The sequence below is a fragment of the Triturus cristatus genome, chromosome 2_2 (assembly GCF_964204655.1).
Source record: "Triturus cristatus chromosome 2_2, aTriCri1.1, whole genome shotgun sequence".
Lineage (NCBI taxonomy): Eukaryota > Metazoa > Chordata > Amphibia > Caudata > Salamandridae > Triturus > Triturus cristatus.
In genome coordinates, this window is record NC_140582.1 from 303,522,737 (window position 1) to 303,545,258 (window position 22,522).

General features: G+C 46.5%; 1 protein-coding gene across 9 annotated transcripts in view; it reads left to right on the forward strand.

Annotated features, from left to right (window-relative positions):
- The window catches only part of ELAVL2 (ELAV like RNA binding protein 2), a 558,243-nt gene that overhangs the window by 347,288 nt on the left and 188,433 nt on the right, over positions 1-22,522 (forward strand). For all 9 annotated transcript variants that reach the window (XM_085641341.1, XM_085641347.1, XM_085641342.1 and 6 more), the window contains one exon: positions 12,385-12,488. In XM_085641341.1, coding sequence (XP_085497467.1) covers positions 12,385-12,488 — 104 coding nt within the window. The remainder of the gene's footprint in view (positions 1-12,384; positions 12,489-22,522) is intronic.

Sequence of the window (22,522 nt, forward strand, 5' to 3'; positions counted from 1 at the left end):
TATTCTTACATGCCTCCCTGTCTACAAATAAATGGAGATAATGACTGCAGTACGTGATCAATCTCACATATTATTCGAAGGAAACCAAGATCGCCTCTTCCAGGACCTGTCTAATATCACTCTACAACGAGGGCGTGCTATGAAGCCCATAATGGAGTTTTTGAGAGACCAGGGAGTGAGATACAAATGGAGACATCTTTCGCCTGGGTTTTGCGTGTCAGGGTGAAACCTGGGCAGTCCGCACACCGCCAGAGGCGGCAGTGATTCTGGGTATAAAGCTTGAACAGGGGCCCTCTCCCCAATGGAGGCCTTCCCCCTTTGCCTCCCCGAGAAACACACCGCAGGAGGCACTTGAGGAAGCGACCGCAACTGCAGCTAAGCAAACCAACCAAAACCATCAGAGAACTGTCAGCTTTACTCCAACAGCTTACAGACCAGCATCAATCCCCAGAGAGTGAAGCCGAGTGACTGTGACCGGGCCAAAACCTGAGATGAAGATGGGAAACGCTGATAAACATTCGTACTGCAGAGAGGTCAGCACCTCGCGGTGCCAGGTCGGGCCTGCAACGGAGTAGGAGGCAAACTCACCCTCCCCCGGTCCGTCTTCATTTTAGTAAGCATCAGCCAGTAGCAGCGGAGGCTACGGTACTCCTCACTCTTCTCTTAGGTACCGGCACAAGCGACCGACGACATGGACCCTCACTACAGAAATGCAAGTTCGGCACCAGTTGGTGCCAGTGTTTCATTAGTTTTAATGTTTGTACGGTGGTTGTATGTTAACATGCTGAAAAGTCAGCTATACTGTCATACTTTAATACGCTCACACGGTACAAGGCCACAGCCCGTCATGACCAGGGTCCAGATAGCTGTTACTCAGTCCACGGTATGGTGCACATAGTAGGATTGAACATGAGGGGCCTGAACTCGCCAACTAAAAGAATCGCACTACTGGCTCAGCTTAGGGCGCGACTTGCTGTGATATTTCTCCTACAGGAGACCCACCTCCTGAAAAAGGACTGAAGTAGAATGCGCTGTAAATGGTTTGACTGGAAGTTCTGGTCCTCCGTGCAGGGGAAGAAAGCTGGAGTCGCTATCCTAGTGGACACACAATTTCAAGGGCAAATCCTTCAAACTCACTCTGAAAACACAGGCCTCATGATGGCTTTGTTTATCCCACTCCAATCAGACCTTTACAATGGTCTGCATCTATGTCCCCAACGACTAAGAGCACTATTCTCACTACACCTGACACCAACCTAGTGATGGTGGGCTACTTTAACTTATTGCCAGATGCTTCTTTAGACAGGATACCCCAGACACATGGAGGACACTTAACCCCACCACGCAGTCATACTCCTTTTTCTCGGCTGCACAACAATCGTATGCTGGAATCGACTTTTTTAATCTCTGCATCAATGCTCCCAATGGTAACACAGGTGGACATTGAGGTAGCATCCATACCAGATCATGCCCCCATTCAGCTTAACTTGGGTCGCGACCAGTAGTCCGGGATGTAAAACGTGGCGTCTCAACCCTAAAATGCATATCCTAGAACGCGGTGGTCCAGGAAGTGGGGAAGGCTATTATAGCCTATCTCGAAATTAACAACACTCCACCCACAGCAATAGCAACACTCTGGGAGACACTCAAGTAGGAGTTTGGGGAACATGTATCGCCATAGCCATGCGCCACAACAAGGAACGCGTAACAAAACGTGCAGGCCTAGAGAAGGCAGTTAAGGATTTAGAGGAAGCACACAGACATACAGGTTTGCATAGAACCAGACGTCAAATGACCATAGCGCAAAAACAGCTCAGGGCCCTCAACATGGATGCTGCAGAGCATGCATTACTGTGCACATGACAAATATTACGCGGGGGAAATAAGGCCAGGAAACTATTGGCCCATAGATTACAAGCTCCGGTACACTCCCGACACCTGCATGGCATGATAGATCAAGCTCAGAAGCTTATAATATGGGACGAAGCCATCGAGGCTGAGTTCGGACGATTCTGTGCACAGATACATTGGCGCGGATGGGCAATCATCGAAGGACTGTCCACCCTATATTGCACAGACCCCATTGACAGCGCTACCAGAGCACACCGCTGCATCTTGAAGGCCGACATAACTGAGCAGGAAGTCCTAGAATCGATGGGGAGAATTAAGCTAGGGAAGGCGCCAGGGCAAGATGGGTACACAGCTGCCTTTTACAAGCTGTATGCAACACTATTGTACCCTGTGCTAGCCCTGCTATATAACTCTTTTAGCACCTCTGGGGCACTTACCGATGATGATGTGCACAGCGATTATAACTGTACTGCCTAAACCGGGGAAGGACCGCCAGCGCTGTGCGTCTTACCGTCCCATATCACTAATCAACGTAGATGCCAAAATCTTTCCAGGGATACTGACATGCAGACTAGGGAGATATATGCCTGATAGATCCTGACCAGTCTGGATTTATACAGAGCTGCACATCTGGGGATAACACCAAGCGGCTTTCCCACTTGCTGGACAAAACCCAGAGTGCCCTAACAGACTTAATTTCTGTCCAGAGACACCGAAAAGGCATTCGACCGTGTGCACTGGCCATTGCTGCGGGCGGTGTTGGAGGCTGCTGGTCTGGGTCCCCGCTTCCAACAATGGATTTGGGCTGGCTACGCAGAACCAAGAGCGCTGGTCCGAGTCAACATTGGCTTTCTCTATCTCTAGGGGGACGTGTCAGGGATGTCTTCTTTCGCCACTCCTGTTTGCGCTCTATATGGAGCCTCTAGTCAAGTCAATAGCATTTGTATCGCGCACACATCACTCACAAGAGTCTAGCGGAATGCTTTCAAAATCACCCCTGTATAGAGCGAGTTTGAATTGGGGGTCGGGGGGGCAATCCCATAAAAAAATCCCTATATGCGGAGGAAGTGTTGTTGATCATCACAAAACCACAACAGTCACTGCCCCCACTACTAGATGAACTCACTGCATTCGGCAAGTCGCAATATCACTATCCCACACGATGAAAAATTACGCCTTGCCATGGACTTTCCCTTCACATGGGCAAAGCCGGGAATCCCGTACTTGGGTATCCACATACTACCTACTATAGATAGCTCGGTATCACATAACTATTCCGAACTCTTGAAAACAGTGCAATCCCTCATCCAATCCTGGCACTGGGCCACATCTCCTGGCTGGGACGTATAGCAGCCATAAAGATGACTCTATTGGCTAAGATTCTTTATCTTATGCAGGTAATGCCCCTGATGCCGCCTGCCTCTACCCTAAAGAAGCTACAGTCCACCGTAGAGGTCTTCATATGGAGTGGCAAGTGGGCTAGAATGGCCAAGGAGCGGACATATCTCCCAGTCGCCAAGGGAGGGCTGGGTATACCCAACCGAACACATTACGAGGCTGCGCTTCATGGTGAAGTGGCAACGTCCACTAACCGAGAAGTACTGGTGATTTTTAGACCAGGCAGTGGCTGGGAAATATATGAAAAATACCATGGCTCCTGCGTAGAAGTCGCCCACCGGGAGTTTACATCTCCCCAGTGGTCGGGCCACAATAGGAGTTTGGGATAAGACTTGCTCTCCTAAACGGCTCTCTACACTGATCTCCCCGCTCAGACCAATCATAGGTAACACGGACTTCCCTCAGGCAATGTAGGAGCGGACTTATTCACGTTGGCAAGAAGCCAATTGCAAACGCTATGTTGATTTATTTGACGTACGGGGCCTGCTAGACTTTGCGAGTGTGCAACAAGATTTCGGGCTCCCAGATTGAGTTTTGCACTATGTGGCAGTTTGGCCCTGTGCAAGCAGGCTACTGAATTTGTTTGAACTTTGGCTTTTGTCTAGAAAAGAGGACTTTTGCATATTGTCGGACATAAACTCATTCCTAATCACCGTAGCTAACTCTCTGCATACACCTGCAAGGAAGTGGTGGGAGATAGTGTGAACGCAAATTCACTGACACGGAGTGGACAGACCTTTTACATCGCAATTGCGCAACGGTCAAAAGTTCCTCCGTGGCAGAAAGATGACCCATGTTGGCATCACTGCACTCACTCAGTCACGCACTCCCATTTGTACTGCACTGCCCCAAACTCCACCGTTACTGGACGGACATTCTAGCGGATTTCGATCAGATGTTTATTACAGAAATGCCCTGCTTCCCCAGCTATGTTTTACTGGGACTGCCCAATGTTCAGACATATCCACTACACTCCAATAAGGGGAAGGATATCACCCCGGTGCTATATGCAGCGATGCAAGTCCTGGTATCCAAATGGGGCACTGACACTATCCCAACGCATGCAGACTGGCTGCAGCACAAACTCTGGGACTTATTAGGAATGGAAAAGTTAACGGCAGTTAAGTCACACTATACCCAAGTTCGAGAAAACGTGGGAAACTTGTATAAAGCACCATTCTAGAGTGTACCATGAACTCACATGCCTCGGATTATTTGCGAGTACTGCGAATTATGCCCAGCACCCATGTCGACAACCAAGATTAATAAGAAGTGTGATGATTAACCTAACAGAACTGTGAACGATAAGCATGGACTGTTCTGTTCCTTTCTTTATGTTGGACCTCTCCCCTTTTTCCTTATCTCCCCCTTCCCTTGATATTCCTTCTTGTGCCTTCGCCGGCCAATGGATGTAGGCGAAGCAAGTTGTGACCCAAAATTACCAAAAAATGATACCATCCTAAAAATCCTCTGTATTTACTCTGACGCCTGAGGATGTTCCAAGGTGAGGAATCTGCAGCTACATAGTGTACCCGATAACTCATTACGAAAGGTAAGTAACTGGTTTTAAAAGTACAAAAAGTAAGAAACCTACATCTCTAAAGGCAAGAGCTGATAAGCAAATGCAATGAAAAAGTAAATAGAAAACTCTGCACTGTTGTGACTTTGATATACTTTAGGCGGACTGTTGGTGGCATGCCAAGCAATGTGTGGCCCCTCTTTTGATACTTCACCAGTCGTTGCTGTTGGGGGCTGGGCACTGTGGCATGCACAGCCTGTCATTCATTGACTGCAGGAGCCACTGAAGGGGAGGGATGGAGAAGCCATTTAAGAGACTTGGGGTTATCATACAGAGCCTGCATCTGCCATGATGGCTATTTAATTAGGAACTTTTAACCTCATAGGGCAAATCTTTTAATAGCCTAACTTAGGGGCTAACCTGGTAGCACAGGGTACAAGAGCTGAGAACTAATCAACCAATAGATACAACAGTGTAGTGCTCATCTTTTATATAAAAGTAAAGTACTTGAGCCGAATTAAATACTACACAGTTCAGTTGGAATTTTCCCCAAAAGGTAATAGGTTTATATACCTTGTAACAATCTCCAGTATGTTACACCCTCACCTTTTTTATACCCTCTACGGCAAATCTAATGTTTAGAGGTATATACGTTAAATATGCAAATTACTACACTTTTACCTCCACTGGTTAGATGTACAACTCAGTTTATTCATTTTCACCCCAAGTATTAACTTGGACAGAAATTCTCAAATCTTTGAGCCATTATTTTCGCAGGTTATGCTCTGCTTGTACATTCTCACAAGTTTGATTGTGTGCTATAGCTGACATAGCCTATGTTCCCACCATTTGCAGTTGGCTGCTCCTTGCTGTGAGAACCACATGGCGGTTTCACTTTGGAATGGGAATCACTGGGCAAGATTAGCATTGCAGTTCCTGCTTGACAACATGTCTTCGGTCCACCCAGCCAAGTGCAGACTGATACCCAGGTAGTCACTAGCATTCTCAGCTGATATCAGTAGTTGCAGCCTCACAGGCAGATATAGTCCACTGAAGCAGTGACATGGCTCCTCTTCTGTGGTGTTGGCAGGTTCACAGAGGCTGCCAGCAGGCACAGCGGTATTTGTGCTTGTGAAGTCTTTGTGCAGTTAACAGGAAATGTGTAGAGACTGGGAGACTCCACACTCATGCCATGGGTCACTTGTAGCTTTGTTCTGTGGTGCTACCCACCGTTTCTGGTTCCTTATGCCGAGAACACTGTTTTTCACCACTAGACTGGCTAACCACTTGCATGCTGTGTCAGGCAGACTCCTTCCCCTTCTGAGCAGGTATGCATGCTTCTAGGCACTGGACAGACTTTCTTCTCCTGGGGAAGAAAGTGTAGACTTCAGGTGATGTCCCTTCACCTCTGTGAGACATGCTTACAGGCAGATACCAGCCCTGGTTGCACATAGGTCCTTTGAGTACTCTGCAGCGTGCTCTTTCTTGGTCACAAAGAATGTGAAACTGGTTGTTTGAATCCCACTTTTTAACATACGTTCACCACAGGAAATGGATCTTTCATTTTCAGAACTGGATTGGGTTGATTCTCTTTCAGATGTCATTTTCAGGGTTACCTCAATTCACTGACTTTGTATAAAGCGATCATCCACACAGCAGATAGCAATTCGCCTTGATTTAGGCTGGAGTGCCCAAAACGTAGACTATGAAGTGTGAATTATCTTCCCGTCATTTCTCTCACTTTCCTGAAGTAGTAATCTGGGACAGAGAAAAGGGTAAGCCTAGCCTAGATATGCTCTCACCTTGAGCAACAAACTGTAGTCCTACTTCTCACTACTGCAGTCTTCCAAATGGCAGTGCTCGAAGAACTAATATGTAATCCCTTGCTTGAAAGCCCTCATGGAATTTCTGATGGGGGTGCTCTCTAGCCTCCTCACTTTAGTGTCTAGGCCTCCAGCCACGGGAAATACAGTCAATATGCTTACACTGACTGGGCGAAGTGGTCTTCACCCTCACTCTCTTGCCATGCTAAAACGGGAGCATCTGAAATGGACCCACGAACCCCAGTTCTCATACTTTCACAGTCCTACTACCATGCATGTGCTACTCACAAACTGTGCTCAGACACACACATACTCAACAAAGGCACAGGGAGTTAATGGAAGGTTTTAAGTTTCGCATAGAGCTTTACACAAGAGGCATCAGATTGTGTGCTCACTGACAGGAAAAGGTCTGGTCACATTACAGATTCACAACACACATGTTGGCTCCATTGCTCATTGTGAGACACCCAGGGAATGGCGAGTAGCCCACTGCCTATTATCAAGGCATGTTTGCTATGGTTCTCAAGGTCACAGGACTGGTCCCTGACCTCACATCCTTAAGAACAGGCCTAGGCCTCTGCCCAAGTGCTAGGTCAAAGTGACAGTATGCCCAAATAAGTCTGTGGCCACAGCTTGCGGGGCCACTTACTGATCACTTTTAGTGATCAGTAAAGGCATTGACAATGACCATTGCTACAGTAGGCACAGTGTTGCGGTAGTAAAGCAGTTTACCCTCATTGTTGGCAAACTCCTAGCTGAGGCATTTTGAAGGAAGCCAGGATTGCCTAATCCCATCCATCTGTTGCAAGTGTAATACTTCAATCTGATAGTGGTCGATTGAGTGTAAAGTTGTCTCCCCACCCCCCAATCTCCCGGTGGGGAAGCTCAGTTTTGATCTAGCAGTTGGTTTTCCCTTGCACCTTTTCTGATTTCGAAGGTTTAACCGCATCCACCTACGGTTGACTGTCTTGAAGGTCTCCCTGGGCGTATATAAAGAATGAGGCCAAGCCAATTTTTAAGGTTTTTTTTAACCAATTTTTATTAGGTTTTGCTCACAATACATATAAAGTCAATCTTTAATTTGAAGTAAGACTTTGCCTCTTCCCTGAGATAGGTAGAGAAGGCCTTATTGGTCATTTTATAGGTGCATGTTCAGACCCCAGGTTAGACATTAAAGCTAGACCATAAAAAGTAAAGTTGAGAGGATTGATGAGGCATCAAAAAACATACGGGTAGACCCTGAACTGGGGAACCCAATAGGGCAATACATCGCAACCCTAAGCTGAGTACAGGAGTGGGGAGGCTAGCTGTGAGTCACTCTTCAGTCTCTCCCAAAGGTTATGTTCACCCCTGAATTCACATTGCAGTCGCTGCCAATGATTGTGGATCCTTGCGTTACCTCTGTTATGAGTGCACCCAGTGAGTCTAAGCTGGCATGTGATAATTGATGAGCACATATACATATAATCATCGTTCACCCCAACATGCCCAATACTGCCATGTCCCGCACTATCCATCTGAGTACGATTTGGTAACCGTAAGAGGAAATTATTTCCTAAAGAATGCTACCCCCATGTGAAGTCCTTGAGCAGCCATTATGGACCACACAATTGTAATCCCTGTTCAAGAAAAGTACCGTTGGTACCCAAATTATGGGTTTCCTGTAGCATAAGGACACTGGGTTAATATATTCTCGTTGACCGCCTCTCCCAATTCTATGCTGGTTAACATTTCAGAACTACTTCTGAAAATATATCTGCAGTCCTCCACAGTCCCTGTCAGCCCATATGAAAGTAGAATATTATGAAGCTGTTACAGGACCAGTGTGCAGAGCAATGCATATGTAACCCGTAGACCCCACCTTCTGCCTAACCCCTCTAGCCTTTCCATCCTTGAAGTAGATCTCCCAATCTGCGTCCCATTCCTAGGGCCATAGAGAGCTGGAAAACCAGAAATGAAACTAGATTCCCATCCTATGTCCCAGCGTTTGCCAGTGTTACAATCACATCATCTTCACCACCACTAACGGAGTGCACAATCAACACCCCGTCCCACAACTCCAAGTAATCTTTTGCATAGTCAAATTCTAGAAAAGAGTGAAACTAGAAAGTATAGTGCCTTACTTTTCTGAGCTAGTGGAAATGGTTAAAGGAAAGCTGGTGAACAAAAGGTAGAGCACTGCTTCACAATATGGACAAATCCCGTTGCATCTCAGGCTAAAAAAAGCCATGCTCAGAGTAGGCATATCCTCAAAAAGGGCCATGAATATGGGCTCCAAGGGTCACCACTCAAAATTCCTTCCCCTCTGCAAGCCACAGTGGAAAGCAGCAGAAATAAAGTATTGACCCCCCCCCCCCACACACACACACACACACACAAATTGTAGTCTCTTGCCTGCTGTACCTTCTGCATACTTCATCCGGTCTTCAGTGTGCTATGAGGAGTCCATCAACTTCACCAGCCTGCCTTCCGTGAGCTTAGAAAGCATTTTAAATCACTTTAATTCAGTCCTCGGCCACACTTGTGATGAGGCAGGGAGACAGAGTGCTGACTACCCAATTTTCCCTTCAGGCAGGGAACCAGTATCTTGAACTTAGTTTCAGTGAAAGTAGCATGATCTTCAGTAGCCACTTCTTTTTTGAGTTCCCACTTGCATGCCCAATCTAAGAGTCTGCCTACTGCATTTTTCCATTTTGTTTTGCTGCAGGACAGAATCAGTTTTGTCTTTCTCCATAACTTCTTGTCAAGAGCTATACAAGTCAGTGGAGTAGTAAGGCGCAGGCAGGTCTCCATATGTTAAACTTCTGAAACCTATGTTTCCCCAAAGGATAGCTCACACACAGCTACTCCTTCATTTGAGCCCAGCACCAATACACTTGTGGCAGGAACAGCCAAGCAGCTTTTGCATTACCTGCAGTCACCTCTGGTAGGACCAGCCATCAGCAAATCCGGAGATTATAAGAAGGGTGCTTTGTTTAGGGTGAAAGAGTTTGCTCAAAAGACAACATAGTCCCAGTGTCAGCTGGCAGAGTAAATTGTAAGCAGATAAAGTGAGAGGCTGGTCATTGAAAACCCCAGACCCCACCGACTATCAACTGCATAGGTGGACTGGCATGGGTGCTGGGGCCCTGGATCACTTCAGGTCTGCATGTTTGAAGATGGGCTCTGCTTATAGGCTGAAGTAGCTGACTAGGGCCAAAGATGCAGATTGTGGGGCCAGCCGCCAGTACACCAATTCCCACTTCGACATTAGCAATCACTCCTGGGACAGGGAGGGAAAGCAGGACAGTCCCAAGATGGAAGGTGGGCCACATACTCTACACAGATCTAAAAAAAATAGGGCCTCAATGCCTTTTGCTTCAAACTCATGGTGCCTACCGCAGTTGCCACCAGCTTTCTCCCTGGAGCCAGACAGTGGTAGGACAGGATCCTCATGCTCATGGTGAATGATAGCGCACATCCATACATAGCAGTTTTGTTGCCAGGTGGCAGTTTCACTTTGGAACAGATGTGGCCCAAGGGGCTTCCCCCAGCAGCACAGTCCTGGGAACCCACAGCTTTGTGCTGCCCACTAGCAGTATGACCCTGGGTAGGCTGTCAAACTCTTAAAGGCCGCAGTGTAGTGTGAGTGGTGTTCTTTGAGGCCCTGGGGTCACCTCATGTAACTCCATCCAAAAGGCATAAGGACTAGCTGTAATCCTGGTACGCTGCCCACAGCAGTGTTTTGGTGTCCTGCAGTATCTAAGGGGAGCTAGCCCTCTTATTTGAGGGTTGGGGTGGCTTCCATGTGGCCTATAGGAGCAGGTGACAAGGACGTGGGGGCAGTGTGACTTTCAGATGAACAAAAGTGATGTTTATCTGGAGAGGTGTGTGCTATAATCCAGATTGCCCCTGTAATCCACACAAGTTGTTGCAATTCAGAATGCTCTAGTCTTCAGAAGGCTATTGGAAAATGTATGGAGTGTGGCACAGGGAGCTCATTTAGAGCTGATATGCCAATTGGCAAGCCAAATCACACCCCCAACTTCTTAGTCATTCTTAATACCCAGAATAACTTTCCTCTATGTTGATGATACACTTCATTTTTTGCATTTGTCATTTTTATTGCCCCTTTCTTTACCTTTATCCCTAAATATGACCTGTCATTAGTTCTTTAAATGCTTCCCATTTTGAACAGTGGCCTACATTTTCCTAATGTAAGCTTTTGTAGCGTTTAATGTTTGGGCCAATTGCTTTAATAAAGCATAGATCATTAAAGCAGCTTCTCTGGGCTCTCTTTTGATGCTTATCCTTGTTGTAGGTTTTGCAGATATTTGCAGCATGATCTGAAAGGTGGAAAGCATTGGTATTTTGTTAGGTAATTAGGTATGTAATCAAATCTCTCCCTGGAGGCTTTGGGCTGGATGCATTGACAAATCGCTGCCCCTCGATTTCTTAAATGACAACTGCCTACTACCTCAAAGGTCTTTAGCTTTCTTCTTCTAATTCTGTTATCGTTCTACTCTCACATCCTTAAATGCATTAAAATAACTTCCAATATAGTAAGGTTCATCAAACCAGCCACTTGCAATGTCTGTCTCCCTAGATGGGTGATCTCATCCTTATGTAGATCATGTCTTGCTACACAAAAGTATAGTCTACCATTGTTGATCAGTTCTGCAGTGACCCATCTTTTTCAGTTTCGGGCATTTTCTTTCACATTTTATAACGGCTACTAAACTGATATGAACCTGAAATAGCCAATAGTATGTGCATTGTTTGTGCTCCATTTTAGCCCAATTCATAGTTGTTGGAAAAGGCAATCCATCTAATAAAATTTAGCTACAAAACCCTTACAGATATTCCTTTTCTGATCTTGCAAAGTTTCGAAATGCCACACTGAAGAATTTATTTATCTGTTTATGATCTGAGGTCAGATTTTGTTCTGTGTTCTGTAATACTGTAGTGAACTTGAATTGTTTCCTAACCTTTCGCCAAGTTCTTTCACTTAATCAGAATGTTGTCTTTTTGATTAATTTCTCTGCCCTTAACTACATTTTTATTTGAAGGTTCCTTGGCATTCATGAATTGAAGGACAGGTAGTTGCTAAAGTTGTCCCTCAAGCGATAATCCCTCATTTGACCCCCCCCCCCCCCCCCCCCGTCCACATTTTCCAGTTTAATTAATCGCAGGACTGCTGGGCTTTCTCTGATTCCAAGATCGACTGTGAAGTGACAACTGCTGGTCAGATTTTAATGGGAAATCTTATTTGGAATTTTTGCCAATTTTAACAAAGTTTGCCAATGTGTTAACTGCATATGAGTCATTATTAGCAATTGTGAAGTATTGTTCAAATATACGATGCAAGACATTACATTTGATGCAGTTAAAACCCAGGACCTTTAGTTTTTACTACCCTAGAGAAACCAGGAATTCACCTTTACAAAGCATAGGGATGATCTTTCTAAAACATGTTTAGGTGTTGGGAAACACTCAACGGGTGCTAGTTTTACCTTTATATGGTGGAGGTATCAGTGGTGTTTTTTGTGAAGCTATTGGTTGCACTGGTGTTTTTTGCTTTTACCTATTATTCATGTAGAGTACAGTGCATATCCCGCTGAAGACCACCTTTTCAAACGGCACATGGATCTGAACACCATGAAGTATAAATAAATTGAAGTGTACATAGTGCAGGTCGTACATGTTAATAATTTGAGTAGTAGGAGACGGTGGTTTGATTTGGCATATATCACTGTAACTGCGTTACATTATGGAGAGATTAGATTTTTACGAACTATATTTTGTTTTAATTAGGACAAAGCTTGGGGTATGGCTTTGTGAACTACGTTGATCCCAAGGATGCTGAAAAAGCTATCAACACCCTAAATGGATTGAGACTTCAGACCAAAACAATAAAAGTAGGTGTCAGTTTTTAAATTGATGTATGTATTCTTCAGTAATTATACATGGAGTCAATTTAACTGGATGGTTGGGCAGAATGCTGTCTTTTTTCAATCTTTTCCTCGAGTCATATAACCGTATATAAATGTGCCAAACATGGGCTGTGCCTGTACCAGTTGTATGTCCTGGAAAGCAGTATTTAACTCGTGAAGGTATTTTTCATCATATTTGGGAAATCTTTTTGTTGTAAAACATTAATTTATCCATGCTTTGCTCTGTTTCTCTGCTTAAGATGGGGCAGTTCGGATTTTGTCTTGGCGTTCCATTTGAGAAGGTCATTTTTGTTGGTTTTTTTTTTTAAATCTTAATTTGCATCTATCCAACTCTGAGCCATAAATGGGTATGGAATTGAATATCTTTTTCCAGGCCTTTTTCCTTTCAAGAAAGTCTGGTCAGCTCTTTAGAGCCAAGGGATATAAAGCACCATTAGAAACCATTTTCTACTGTGGCCGTTGTTTGCTCTTTCAAGGGCCATAGCAACATAGGGTAACTGAATAGCCATCTTAGTTCTCCATGTTGCCGCCTAGAGCCAAAAATACACATGCTTCACCTACGCTTCACATAATCACAATGGGTAGTTTTCTATACTACACCTTTCCGGATAGATCCCCATGCACCTCCCTGCATGCATCCTTGGCTATCTGGAGGCCTCTTATCTAACTACACTCACAAGACGTCCAGGCATATTGTACATGCGAGAACACTAAAAAGCTAAAGCCGCAAAGTTATAGCCCATATATTGCAACAAACTCCCTTGCTGAGAGAAACCTCTTAGGCTTTTGCTCTGCACACAACGGCATGCTGTGTAGCTTTGTGAATTTCTTAGTTTCCTGAAACCTATGTACATTACTTTAACTGCCATACTAAGTTGTTGTCCTGTCCATCTAAGATTGCCTGCTTCTTTTTCTAGTTGTCTTTCGACTTCTGGCCTCTCAGTATCTGCATCTCTTGGACACATGTCATTGAGTGAGCTTCTTTAGAAGGACTGGTCGCTCCGAATCATGCAGTGTGTCAAGTCTTTGGCTGAGAAATATCACCTGTTCTACTGTATATTGGAGTTTTTTCCACCACTCGCCTTTTTGTTCTTTTAGCTATGCTTATTGCTGACTGCATCAAGACCTGAGAACATCTTTAGCTCTGTCACTTGGCATTGGCATATACTCAAACCTCCTTCACAGTCCTGTACACATGCACCATTTGTGAAGCTCCTCATTACCTAACCAGCCACTCCTTAACGAGTCAACTGCAAAAGCAAGAAGGTGATGGATGGAATGCTTTTTTTTTTTGGTCCTCATTTGCCTTGTTCACACAAACTACCATCGTTTCCACCCTGAAGTGTCCCAGACCTCATTCGCTAAAGAAAAATATGGAGGGGATTCGCTCTTATTTGCCTTTACTCGCCCTCCGGTTGCGACATCACTCCTCTTTTGCTTCCAATACTCACACAAACGCCACAAGCCCACCAGCTCAATAGAGAATGGTGCCAGCCGAGGTGGCGAGAGGCTTAATCATTGTACTCCAGATCTAAATCCTTACTTGCTGCTCACAACTACGTAGAAGGGGTGTCCAAAATTCATACCTGTTTTTCCCCTTATCTGAGATATCCGGCCTGGCAACATTCATCACGGATTTTAACCAGTCACTACAGCTCGGGGGGGGCCTCTGATACCCATTGTTTGCAAATCTCTCTACGCGCCAAGAGCATGGCATAAAATATCATTTTTGCACTATTATTATAAACTGTAATTTGCAGATCCAAACCTCCAAAAATGACCAGAAAAACGCTTACCTTCAAAACATTTAAGACATTACTCACGACCTCCCAGAATGGCTGGTTCTTAGGACAGTGTACAAACCTATGCAGGTCATCTTCCCTCTTGCTGCTGCAGTTTGGACATGCCACATCGCCACGAGCCCCAAATTTAGATAACCTTTGAGGGGTGCAGTAAGCCCTATGGATGGTAAAAAGATGGTTCCTCATCAGGTATGCAGGTTTAACAATTTTGTATAGCATAAACATAGATATTTGCCATTGGTCTTCCAGTGTAGTCTCTGGCAAGCATCCTCCCCAGAGATCCTCCAGCAAGGTGAAAACCTATCATCCATCTCGATCATAAGCCAGTACCACAGCACAATTTATTTCTTTGTTACGACCCCCAACAGCAATCTCTCCTCAAGTTCATTGGGTTCCCCTATTTTTACGTTCATGTCTTGATACCAGCTTTGAATTTGGAGAAACTTGAATCTTGAAATCCTTTATCCCATTTACTGTATACACCATTCCCACGTAATCAGATGACCCTCCTTAACTAGATGTTTCCATCTTAGTACACCAGCCTCTTTCAATAGCAATGCCAGTAGATCTTTTGTCCTTTCTGGAGATCCAGGACCCTCCCATATCGGGGCAAACTGACTGAAATATGGCAATTGTATGACTTTTTTAATTTTATACCACGTCTCAGCCATGCCCGCCAAGATCTTCAACCTAACCTTTTTAAAGTATTTTAGATCTGCATATTTATACAAAAAAACACATTCTGCTCCCTTCTCTTTCCTCAACATCACCTCAAACATTTTGCCTATCTCTGTTTTTGTTGATCTATCCAGTAACATTCTGCCATTCGTTAATAGAAAAGCCCACGAGTAAAAAAGAAAATCTGGCAACGTGACCCCTCCTTTCGCCAACAACCTACTAAGCTTCTTCCAGGCTAACCATGGTCCTTTTGGATGACCAAATTAAATACCGAATCTGCCCTTTCAATTGAACAAACCATTCTTTCTTAAAAGGCAGAGGAATTGAGTCCAACGAAAAAGTTAACTTCGGGAGAATTATCATTTTTACGAGATTTACTTGGCCAAATAATGTTAATGGCAAATGCATCCAGCTCTCCAGACAGTCACTTCTTTCCTAACCTTTTCAAAGTTTTCTTTGGTGAGCTTTGTAATATCCTGGGTAATCTTAACCCCCAAATATCTCATTTCCTTTTTACACTTTCTCTCGCCAACCTCCATGTCAGGTCATGACTGCCGTCTTTAACTTATTGATCTCATAACCTGGGATTTTCCCAACATCTGTTAACGTTAAAACCGAACTTACTGTTTTTTCTAAATTGGTGCTAAAAATTAAAATATCAGCCTATAACCCTATTTTCTTGCTCCACCCATTAAATTCGAATGGGGTGATGTCTACATTATTTCTGATTTTCCTGACTAGCGACTCAATGTACAAATTAAACAACAATGGTGACAGGGGGCAACCCTGCCTAGTGCCCCTTGTAATCTGAAGAGCTTTTGTCAATCCTCCATTAACCAAAACCCTGGCTTCAAGTGTAGAATAGATTCCTTTCAGGATTTTGCTGAAATTGGGACCCAAGTTAAGACTTTTGACCACCGCCTGCAAATAAACCCAATTCACCCTATCAAATGCTTTGGCAGCATCTAGGGCCAATACTGCCAATGGAAGCTCATAAGCAGAGGCCAAGTCAATAGGCATTGATGGAATGCTTGTATTAATCTCAGTCACTATCAATCACTTTGTGCCGCACACTAGTCCATGGAATTTTTGCCCTCTATGCCGCCAGCAGTTTGGACCCAGCCATATGCATATCAGTCTGGACCCTGCTCAAGTGAGAACAGTCCACCCTGAACTGGCAGGCCAGGTGCTCTCTGAAAGGGAAAACAAGCAACCCAGTATTGGTTTTGGCCTGATTAGGGCTCATCAGCCATGTATAGTATTGCTGGGTAACTTAAAACTTAAAAAAGACACTCCTCTTTGGCAATGCAAACGCAACCTTTTACTGTTGTGAAGTGGAGATCGACCCTCAAGCAGGCAGTCGGTCTCAATTTGCTGTTTCAGATAGCTTATATACAAAATTAGATAATAATGTATTACAGGACAGCAAATAACTTGATAATTACAGATTGAACGTGGAAAAATACTAAAATGTCTTACCTAATCCTCTATGCATTCTTTATTGCAGCTTCTAATGATGCTTCTTTGTTCATAAATGCATGCATATGTGTGGTAAATAGGATTTTAGAGGCCTGTATGCTTTCATTGTGCACTTAAGAACCCTGTTTCTTGAGTAATTGAATCTCCTACTCTATTGTCTAATCAAGTTTCAATCCATTTGGAAACATAAAATGCGTGCCAGTGAGCCTGTGTGCTAAAGCCATAAATTCCTTCAAGCTTGCTAAACACGAGTTGGCCTTTAAATGCAACCCTTTCAAGTTATTTTTTCTGTTATGTCCTCAGGTGAACTCTTCACCACTCTTGTCGGCACGAGATTTTGGTCTACACTGTTCTTTCATTATGTAATTTTGTACACACATTTTACAGGTCTGTTGCCCCAGGTTTTCATATTTCATGTTTTACCCAACATTCCCCCCTCTAGTTGATATTTCAATTACTGGATCTAAAACTTGGTCTACACTTGGCACTAGATTATATATTACCCTGAGAATCTACTACATATTGGTGTCCCAACTGGAAATATCCATTTTGCCTTTGCAACTATTCTTCTACAACATGCTAGGATCAATTGTGCTGCACAATATTTTGAGACCACAATAGTTGGCAACATGGCTCCGAACAGTCCCTGCATCCAGGATGCCAGTAATGACAACCACCCACTAAACCAATTATCTTGGGCACCTTCTTCATCTACCATTTTCTTTTGTAGGTTATCAGCGGCCATACATACACTGCATAAAGTTCCATTATGTGCATCATTTCGTGGGATAAAAGTACAGCACACAGTTAAGAATTTTGCGCACACCCCTCCTGGCATGACCGTCATAAGTTCATGCACATAGCGGTGCTGCATTAAAATCAGTCTCGTAGCTCACAGCTTTCTTATTCCATTAAATGCATCTTTTGCAGTATTGATAGTCGTGAGAAGCTCCCATCGATTTATCCTCAACCATCTAGCTGTTGCCTTCGCCTGAACAAACCACACAATGCTCCCAAAAAACAACAGCACTCAAAGTGCTTGTACCATAATATTCTCAAGTTCTCTTCCTTTGATAATAATGTAGCAAGGTCGTTAGAAGGCTCATGGGGTGTTCATGCAAAGCTGACATATTAATTCCAGGAATAACCAAAACAGGAACGTGCAAGGTGACCGTTGCGCAGAGGCGCCCCCCGTGTTGTGGTATCTGGGCATACCTTAGCTCTCCACACTGCCAGTAATAGTCCATGAGGCTGGAGGTGCCCCCATACAGGACTGTTATGTTGTAATCCTACAATTAATGTTCTGACCTACATTAACAGTGCTATTTCCTCTGAAATGAACAGGTATCTCATCCCTTGTCATTTCCCTATTGCATTTTGACTAACATGAGTGCCATTCCATAAAGACATAACCCTACAGGGAAACTTCAATGTCTGGATGACACTGATTATGGGCAGAGACTGATCCCGTGACTTTAAATCTTGGCCTATGAACACAATCTAGGGGTAGAGTGTTTACTAAAGAGCTGTTCGACTCAGTGGGTGGGTGTGTTACTCCTAAAAATCCTAAATCTAAGACCTTCTGGATCCAATCTACAGTGGTAGGACAACCTGTCTTAATACGTGATAACTCTTCCTTAATGTCCTGTCTATTTGTAAGAATGTATATCTGAAAGCGACAATTAGTTATGGGTTCCTCACCTTAGAATTACCCCCAGGCGTCTGACTGGATCCGGAGAATTTTTTCCTCAGCAGTACCCCTGTGCGTGGATAGGTGGTGTTGGTTGACTCTGCGTTCGTTGTTGGCATCGTGGTCGCCGGAATGACGTTGTGGTATCTTAGACACCATCCTCGCAGTCTCTTTTTGACTCCACTTTTTGCGATTTTTATCAACTTTTTTGAGTCGATCGACTCCTGGTGCACAGAGAGATCTCACTTTGGACTGACTTCAAAGCTTGCGACTCTTGTCGCAAATTGATGTCGGTCACGGACCCGCACCTCGTGTACCTTTGGTGCCTGGAGCGTGACCACGACCTGAAATCGTGCTCCAACTGCCGGGTGATGAACCCGAAGTCTTTGCGGGAGCGGTCCTGAAAGCTTCTCGAGGCCTGGCTCTGCTGCGTTCGAGGTCCCGGTCGAGAGGGAGGTCACGGGACCGGTCGCGGAGCCACCACCACCACTTGTCATCAAAGTCTTCGTCTTCGGGTAAGTTGAAGCACAAGAAGGTGAAGCATTGTCGCTCTTCACGTTCTCCCCGGCCAACGGGTGAAGCGGAAGGTAGTAGTCTGGCTCCGTCCATGGAGCCTGTTGGGTCGACTCTGGCCTTCCCTCCCTTTTCCGGGACCTGAAGCGACCCCTGCCCAGCTTTGAAGCTTTTACGAAGCCTTACACCATCTTTGGGCATCCAGGCTCTGCCGGTGTGCCTTGAGGCCTTGCGGACTCGGTTGGGGGCTCTCGGCCTTCGATGTCGGCGACTTCGGCTCCTGCACCGCAGGGCCTCTAAGGATCCAAGCCTGGATCCGGATCGGCACCAGTTGACCTTGTGACACCTCTGGCGCCAAATCCAGTGACGACACCCCGTGCCTCCGATGCTGGTTGTGTCCCAGCTGGCGTCAACCCCGGACTCCCTGCTTGATGAGGACACGGAGCTGGCCCAAAGTCGGGACCGGCACCAACCGGTTCTTTTGTACCCCTGTTCTCTCCTGATGTTTCCTACTGTCCTGAGTGGATCACAGGAGAGGTTGATGACTGGGAGGGGTCTGTGGACCCTTTTACAGACCAGTTTGAGGAACCGGAATGGAGAGAGGAGTTTGGTGAGGCCAGTGGCCTGGACACCTCCATAGACCTTTGCATGTTGTCTCACCTTACCATGGCTACGGAGAAGGGTGCATCTTATGCAGTGGTGTTGCGTAGGGCAGCCAAGGCCCTAAACCTCGAGCTTCCTATGGAGGTGGTCAGTACTAACCTCCTGACAGAGGTGCTTCAACTGGCAGCAGCCTCTTTAGAGCCCCTACTGCCGTTTGAGGCCCTTACGGACATCCTATCGGACACTTGGTCCAAGCCCAACACACGGGCTCCTGTGGACAGGATGATTGCCCGATGCCACCGCCTGGCCCCAGGCTACCCAATTTTCCTCTCTTCCCATCCTTCCCCTGGGAGCTTGGTAGTCCAAGCCTCAACGTCCAAAGGCGCATTCCCTAATGCTCCACCTGATGGGGAATCCGAGAAGCTGGACCACCTTGGGAAGATGTTTTATTCCTCCAGCCAGTGGTGAACACCGCATGTCTATTGGGCAGTTACTCCCACTTGGTGTGGGACACGTTGCGCAAATACTGCCACAGTGCCCGGAGGTGGCCCGCGCCATGCTCTCCCGTGCTGTTGCCAAAGGAAGACGCCGCGAAGTTCACCATCCGGTGTGGGGTGGACACCCCCGACTCACTGGGCAGGACGATGTCCACGTCGGTAGCACTGAGACGCTACGCCTGGTTGAGGCCCACTGGCCTTTCGGGGGGTATCTAAGCAACGCTTTTGGACATGCTCTTTGATGGCCTTCGCCTGTTTGGCGACAAGGCAGACAACGCGCTCGAGCGCTTTAAGGATCATCGGGCTGCGGACAGATCCTTAGGCACTGCTTCCACCTCCCGCCCGGCACAGTCTGCTTTTCACCCCTTTTGGCTACGGAAGGGGTGCCCTGCACAAGCTGTCCAGCCGCTACGTGGCCGGGGACGTGGTTCCCACCGCCGTGGGTCAGGTGGCCATCGGCCGGGTTAGTCCACTAGTGCCCCCTCTGCAGCAGCCTCCAAAACCTCTGAGTCTGGTCTTTTAGGCCCATCAATGACCAGTGGGCAGCAGGATTCGCCATCACCTCCCTCACTGGCTCAACATCACGTCGGAGAGGTGGGTTTTGCAGATAGTCCAAGGGGCTCCTCCCTCCCCTTCGAGACCACCCCTCCAGCCATGCCACCGAGATACCACCGCATGTCGGATGATCATCTGGCCCTTCTCCAGCAGGAAGTTATGGCTCTCTTGGCCAAGGGAGCCATCAAGCGCGTGCCTGTCCCAGAAGTAGGTCGTGGTTGCTACTCCCACTACTTTCTGGTCCCCAAGAAGGACAAGGGACTGCATCCTATCTTGGACCTCAGGGACGTCAATTCCTTCATTTGGAAGGAGAAGTTCAAGATGTTGACGCTTGCTCAGGTCTTTTCTGCCCTCAACCCGGAAGACTGCATGGTAGTGTGGGACTTGCAGGATGCTTATTTTCACATTCCCGTCCTGCCGGCCCCCCGGCGTTACCTGCGGTTCACTGTGGGCCCGAGCACTTTCAGTTTACCGCACTCCCCTTTGGCCTTACGAGCGCCCCTCAGGTGTTCACGAAAGTGATGGCTGTGGTCGCAGCTCATATGCGCAGATCAGGGGTTTGTCTTCCCCCTATCTCGACGACTGGCTGATGAAGGCAGGCTCGCCCCAGGTAGTAATCTCCCACCTCCAGACTACAGTGGATCTCCTGCATTTGCTGGGGTTCACTATCAACATGCCGTAGTCACACATGACTCCCTCTCAGAAGCTCCTTTTCATCGGGGCAGTTCTGGACATAACTCAGTTTCGGGTTTATCCTCCCGAGCCGCGAGTCCAGGATATTCGGGCTATGATTCCGATATTTTAACCTACTATCCCGGGTTTCGGTCAGACTGACCCTGAGGCTGCTGGGCTTCATGGCCTCTTGCATCCTGCTGGTGGATCATGCCAGATGGCATATGCGGGCTCTGCATTGGGACCTGATTTTCCAGTGGGCACAGCATTGGGGGGAATCTGTCCGGTTGCATCCAGATCTTGGAGGGCACTGCTCGACAATTGCCATGGTGGCTCACAAACCAGAATTGGGTCAATGGCAGATCCCTCTCCCTTCCCCACCCAGAGTTTACAGTGGTGAGAGATGCCTCACTTCTGTGGTGGGGTGGTGACATGGGAGAGGCAGAGATCAGAGGCCTCTGGTCTTCGGAGCAGTCCGGGCTCCATATCAACCTTCTGGAGCTTCGGGCGATTCATCTGGCACTAAAGGCATTCCTTCCATCTGTCCAGGGAATAGTAGTGTAGGTGTTTACAGACAACAACACTGCCATGTGGTACTGCAGCAAACAGGGCAGGGTTGGGTTGTGGACCCTATGTCAAGAGGCTCTCCGCCTCTTGACCTGCCTGGAACATCAGGGCATATCCCTGGTGGTTCAACACCTGGCAGGTTCTCTGAACGCCAGAGCGGATGAACTCAGCCGCAGGTGCACAATGGATCATGAATGGCGTCTTAACTCTGAGGTGGTGAAAGGTCTCTTTCAGCAGTGGGGACAGCCTTGGTTAGATCTATTCGCCACCGAAGAGAACGCGCAATGTCAGCAGTTCTGTGCATTGGAATTTCCAAAGCGGCACTCGCTTAGCGACTCTTTTCGTCGCGATTGGATTTGCGGTCTTCTATACGCCTTCCTCTTATACTACTTCTACCCAGAGTGCTGAAGAAGATCAAGCGCAACTGTGCCCAAGTCATTCTTGTGACTCTGGATTGGGCACAAAAAGTCTGGTATCACGAGCTGTTGCACATGACCATCGATCCTCCGATCAGACTGCCTCTTCGGGAGGATCTTCTGTCGCAGCAGTAGGGGACGGCCCTCCACCTGAACCTGTCCAGTCTCCTCCTCCTTGCGTGGAGATTGAGCGGCGGCAGATGACTGCTTTCGACCTTCCTCCCGAAGTCTGTAACGTTATCTTGGCAGCCAGGCGTCCCTCCACTAAAACGGTGTACGTCTGCAGCTGGAACAAATTTGTGGCATGGTGCACAGCAAAGGCCGTGGATCCCCTTTCCTCCCCTCTTTCTGAGGTTCTCTTGTTCCTCCTTTCTTTGGCCCAGCAGGACTCTGCTCTGGGCACTCTTAAGGACTATCTCTCAGCCATTTCAGCCTTTCTTAGGCTTTCTGATCAACCTTCTCTTTACAAGTCCCCTATTGTAAATAGATTCCATAAGGGCATTACTCCTCTCTTCCCTCTTATTCC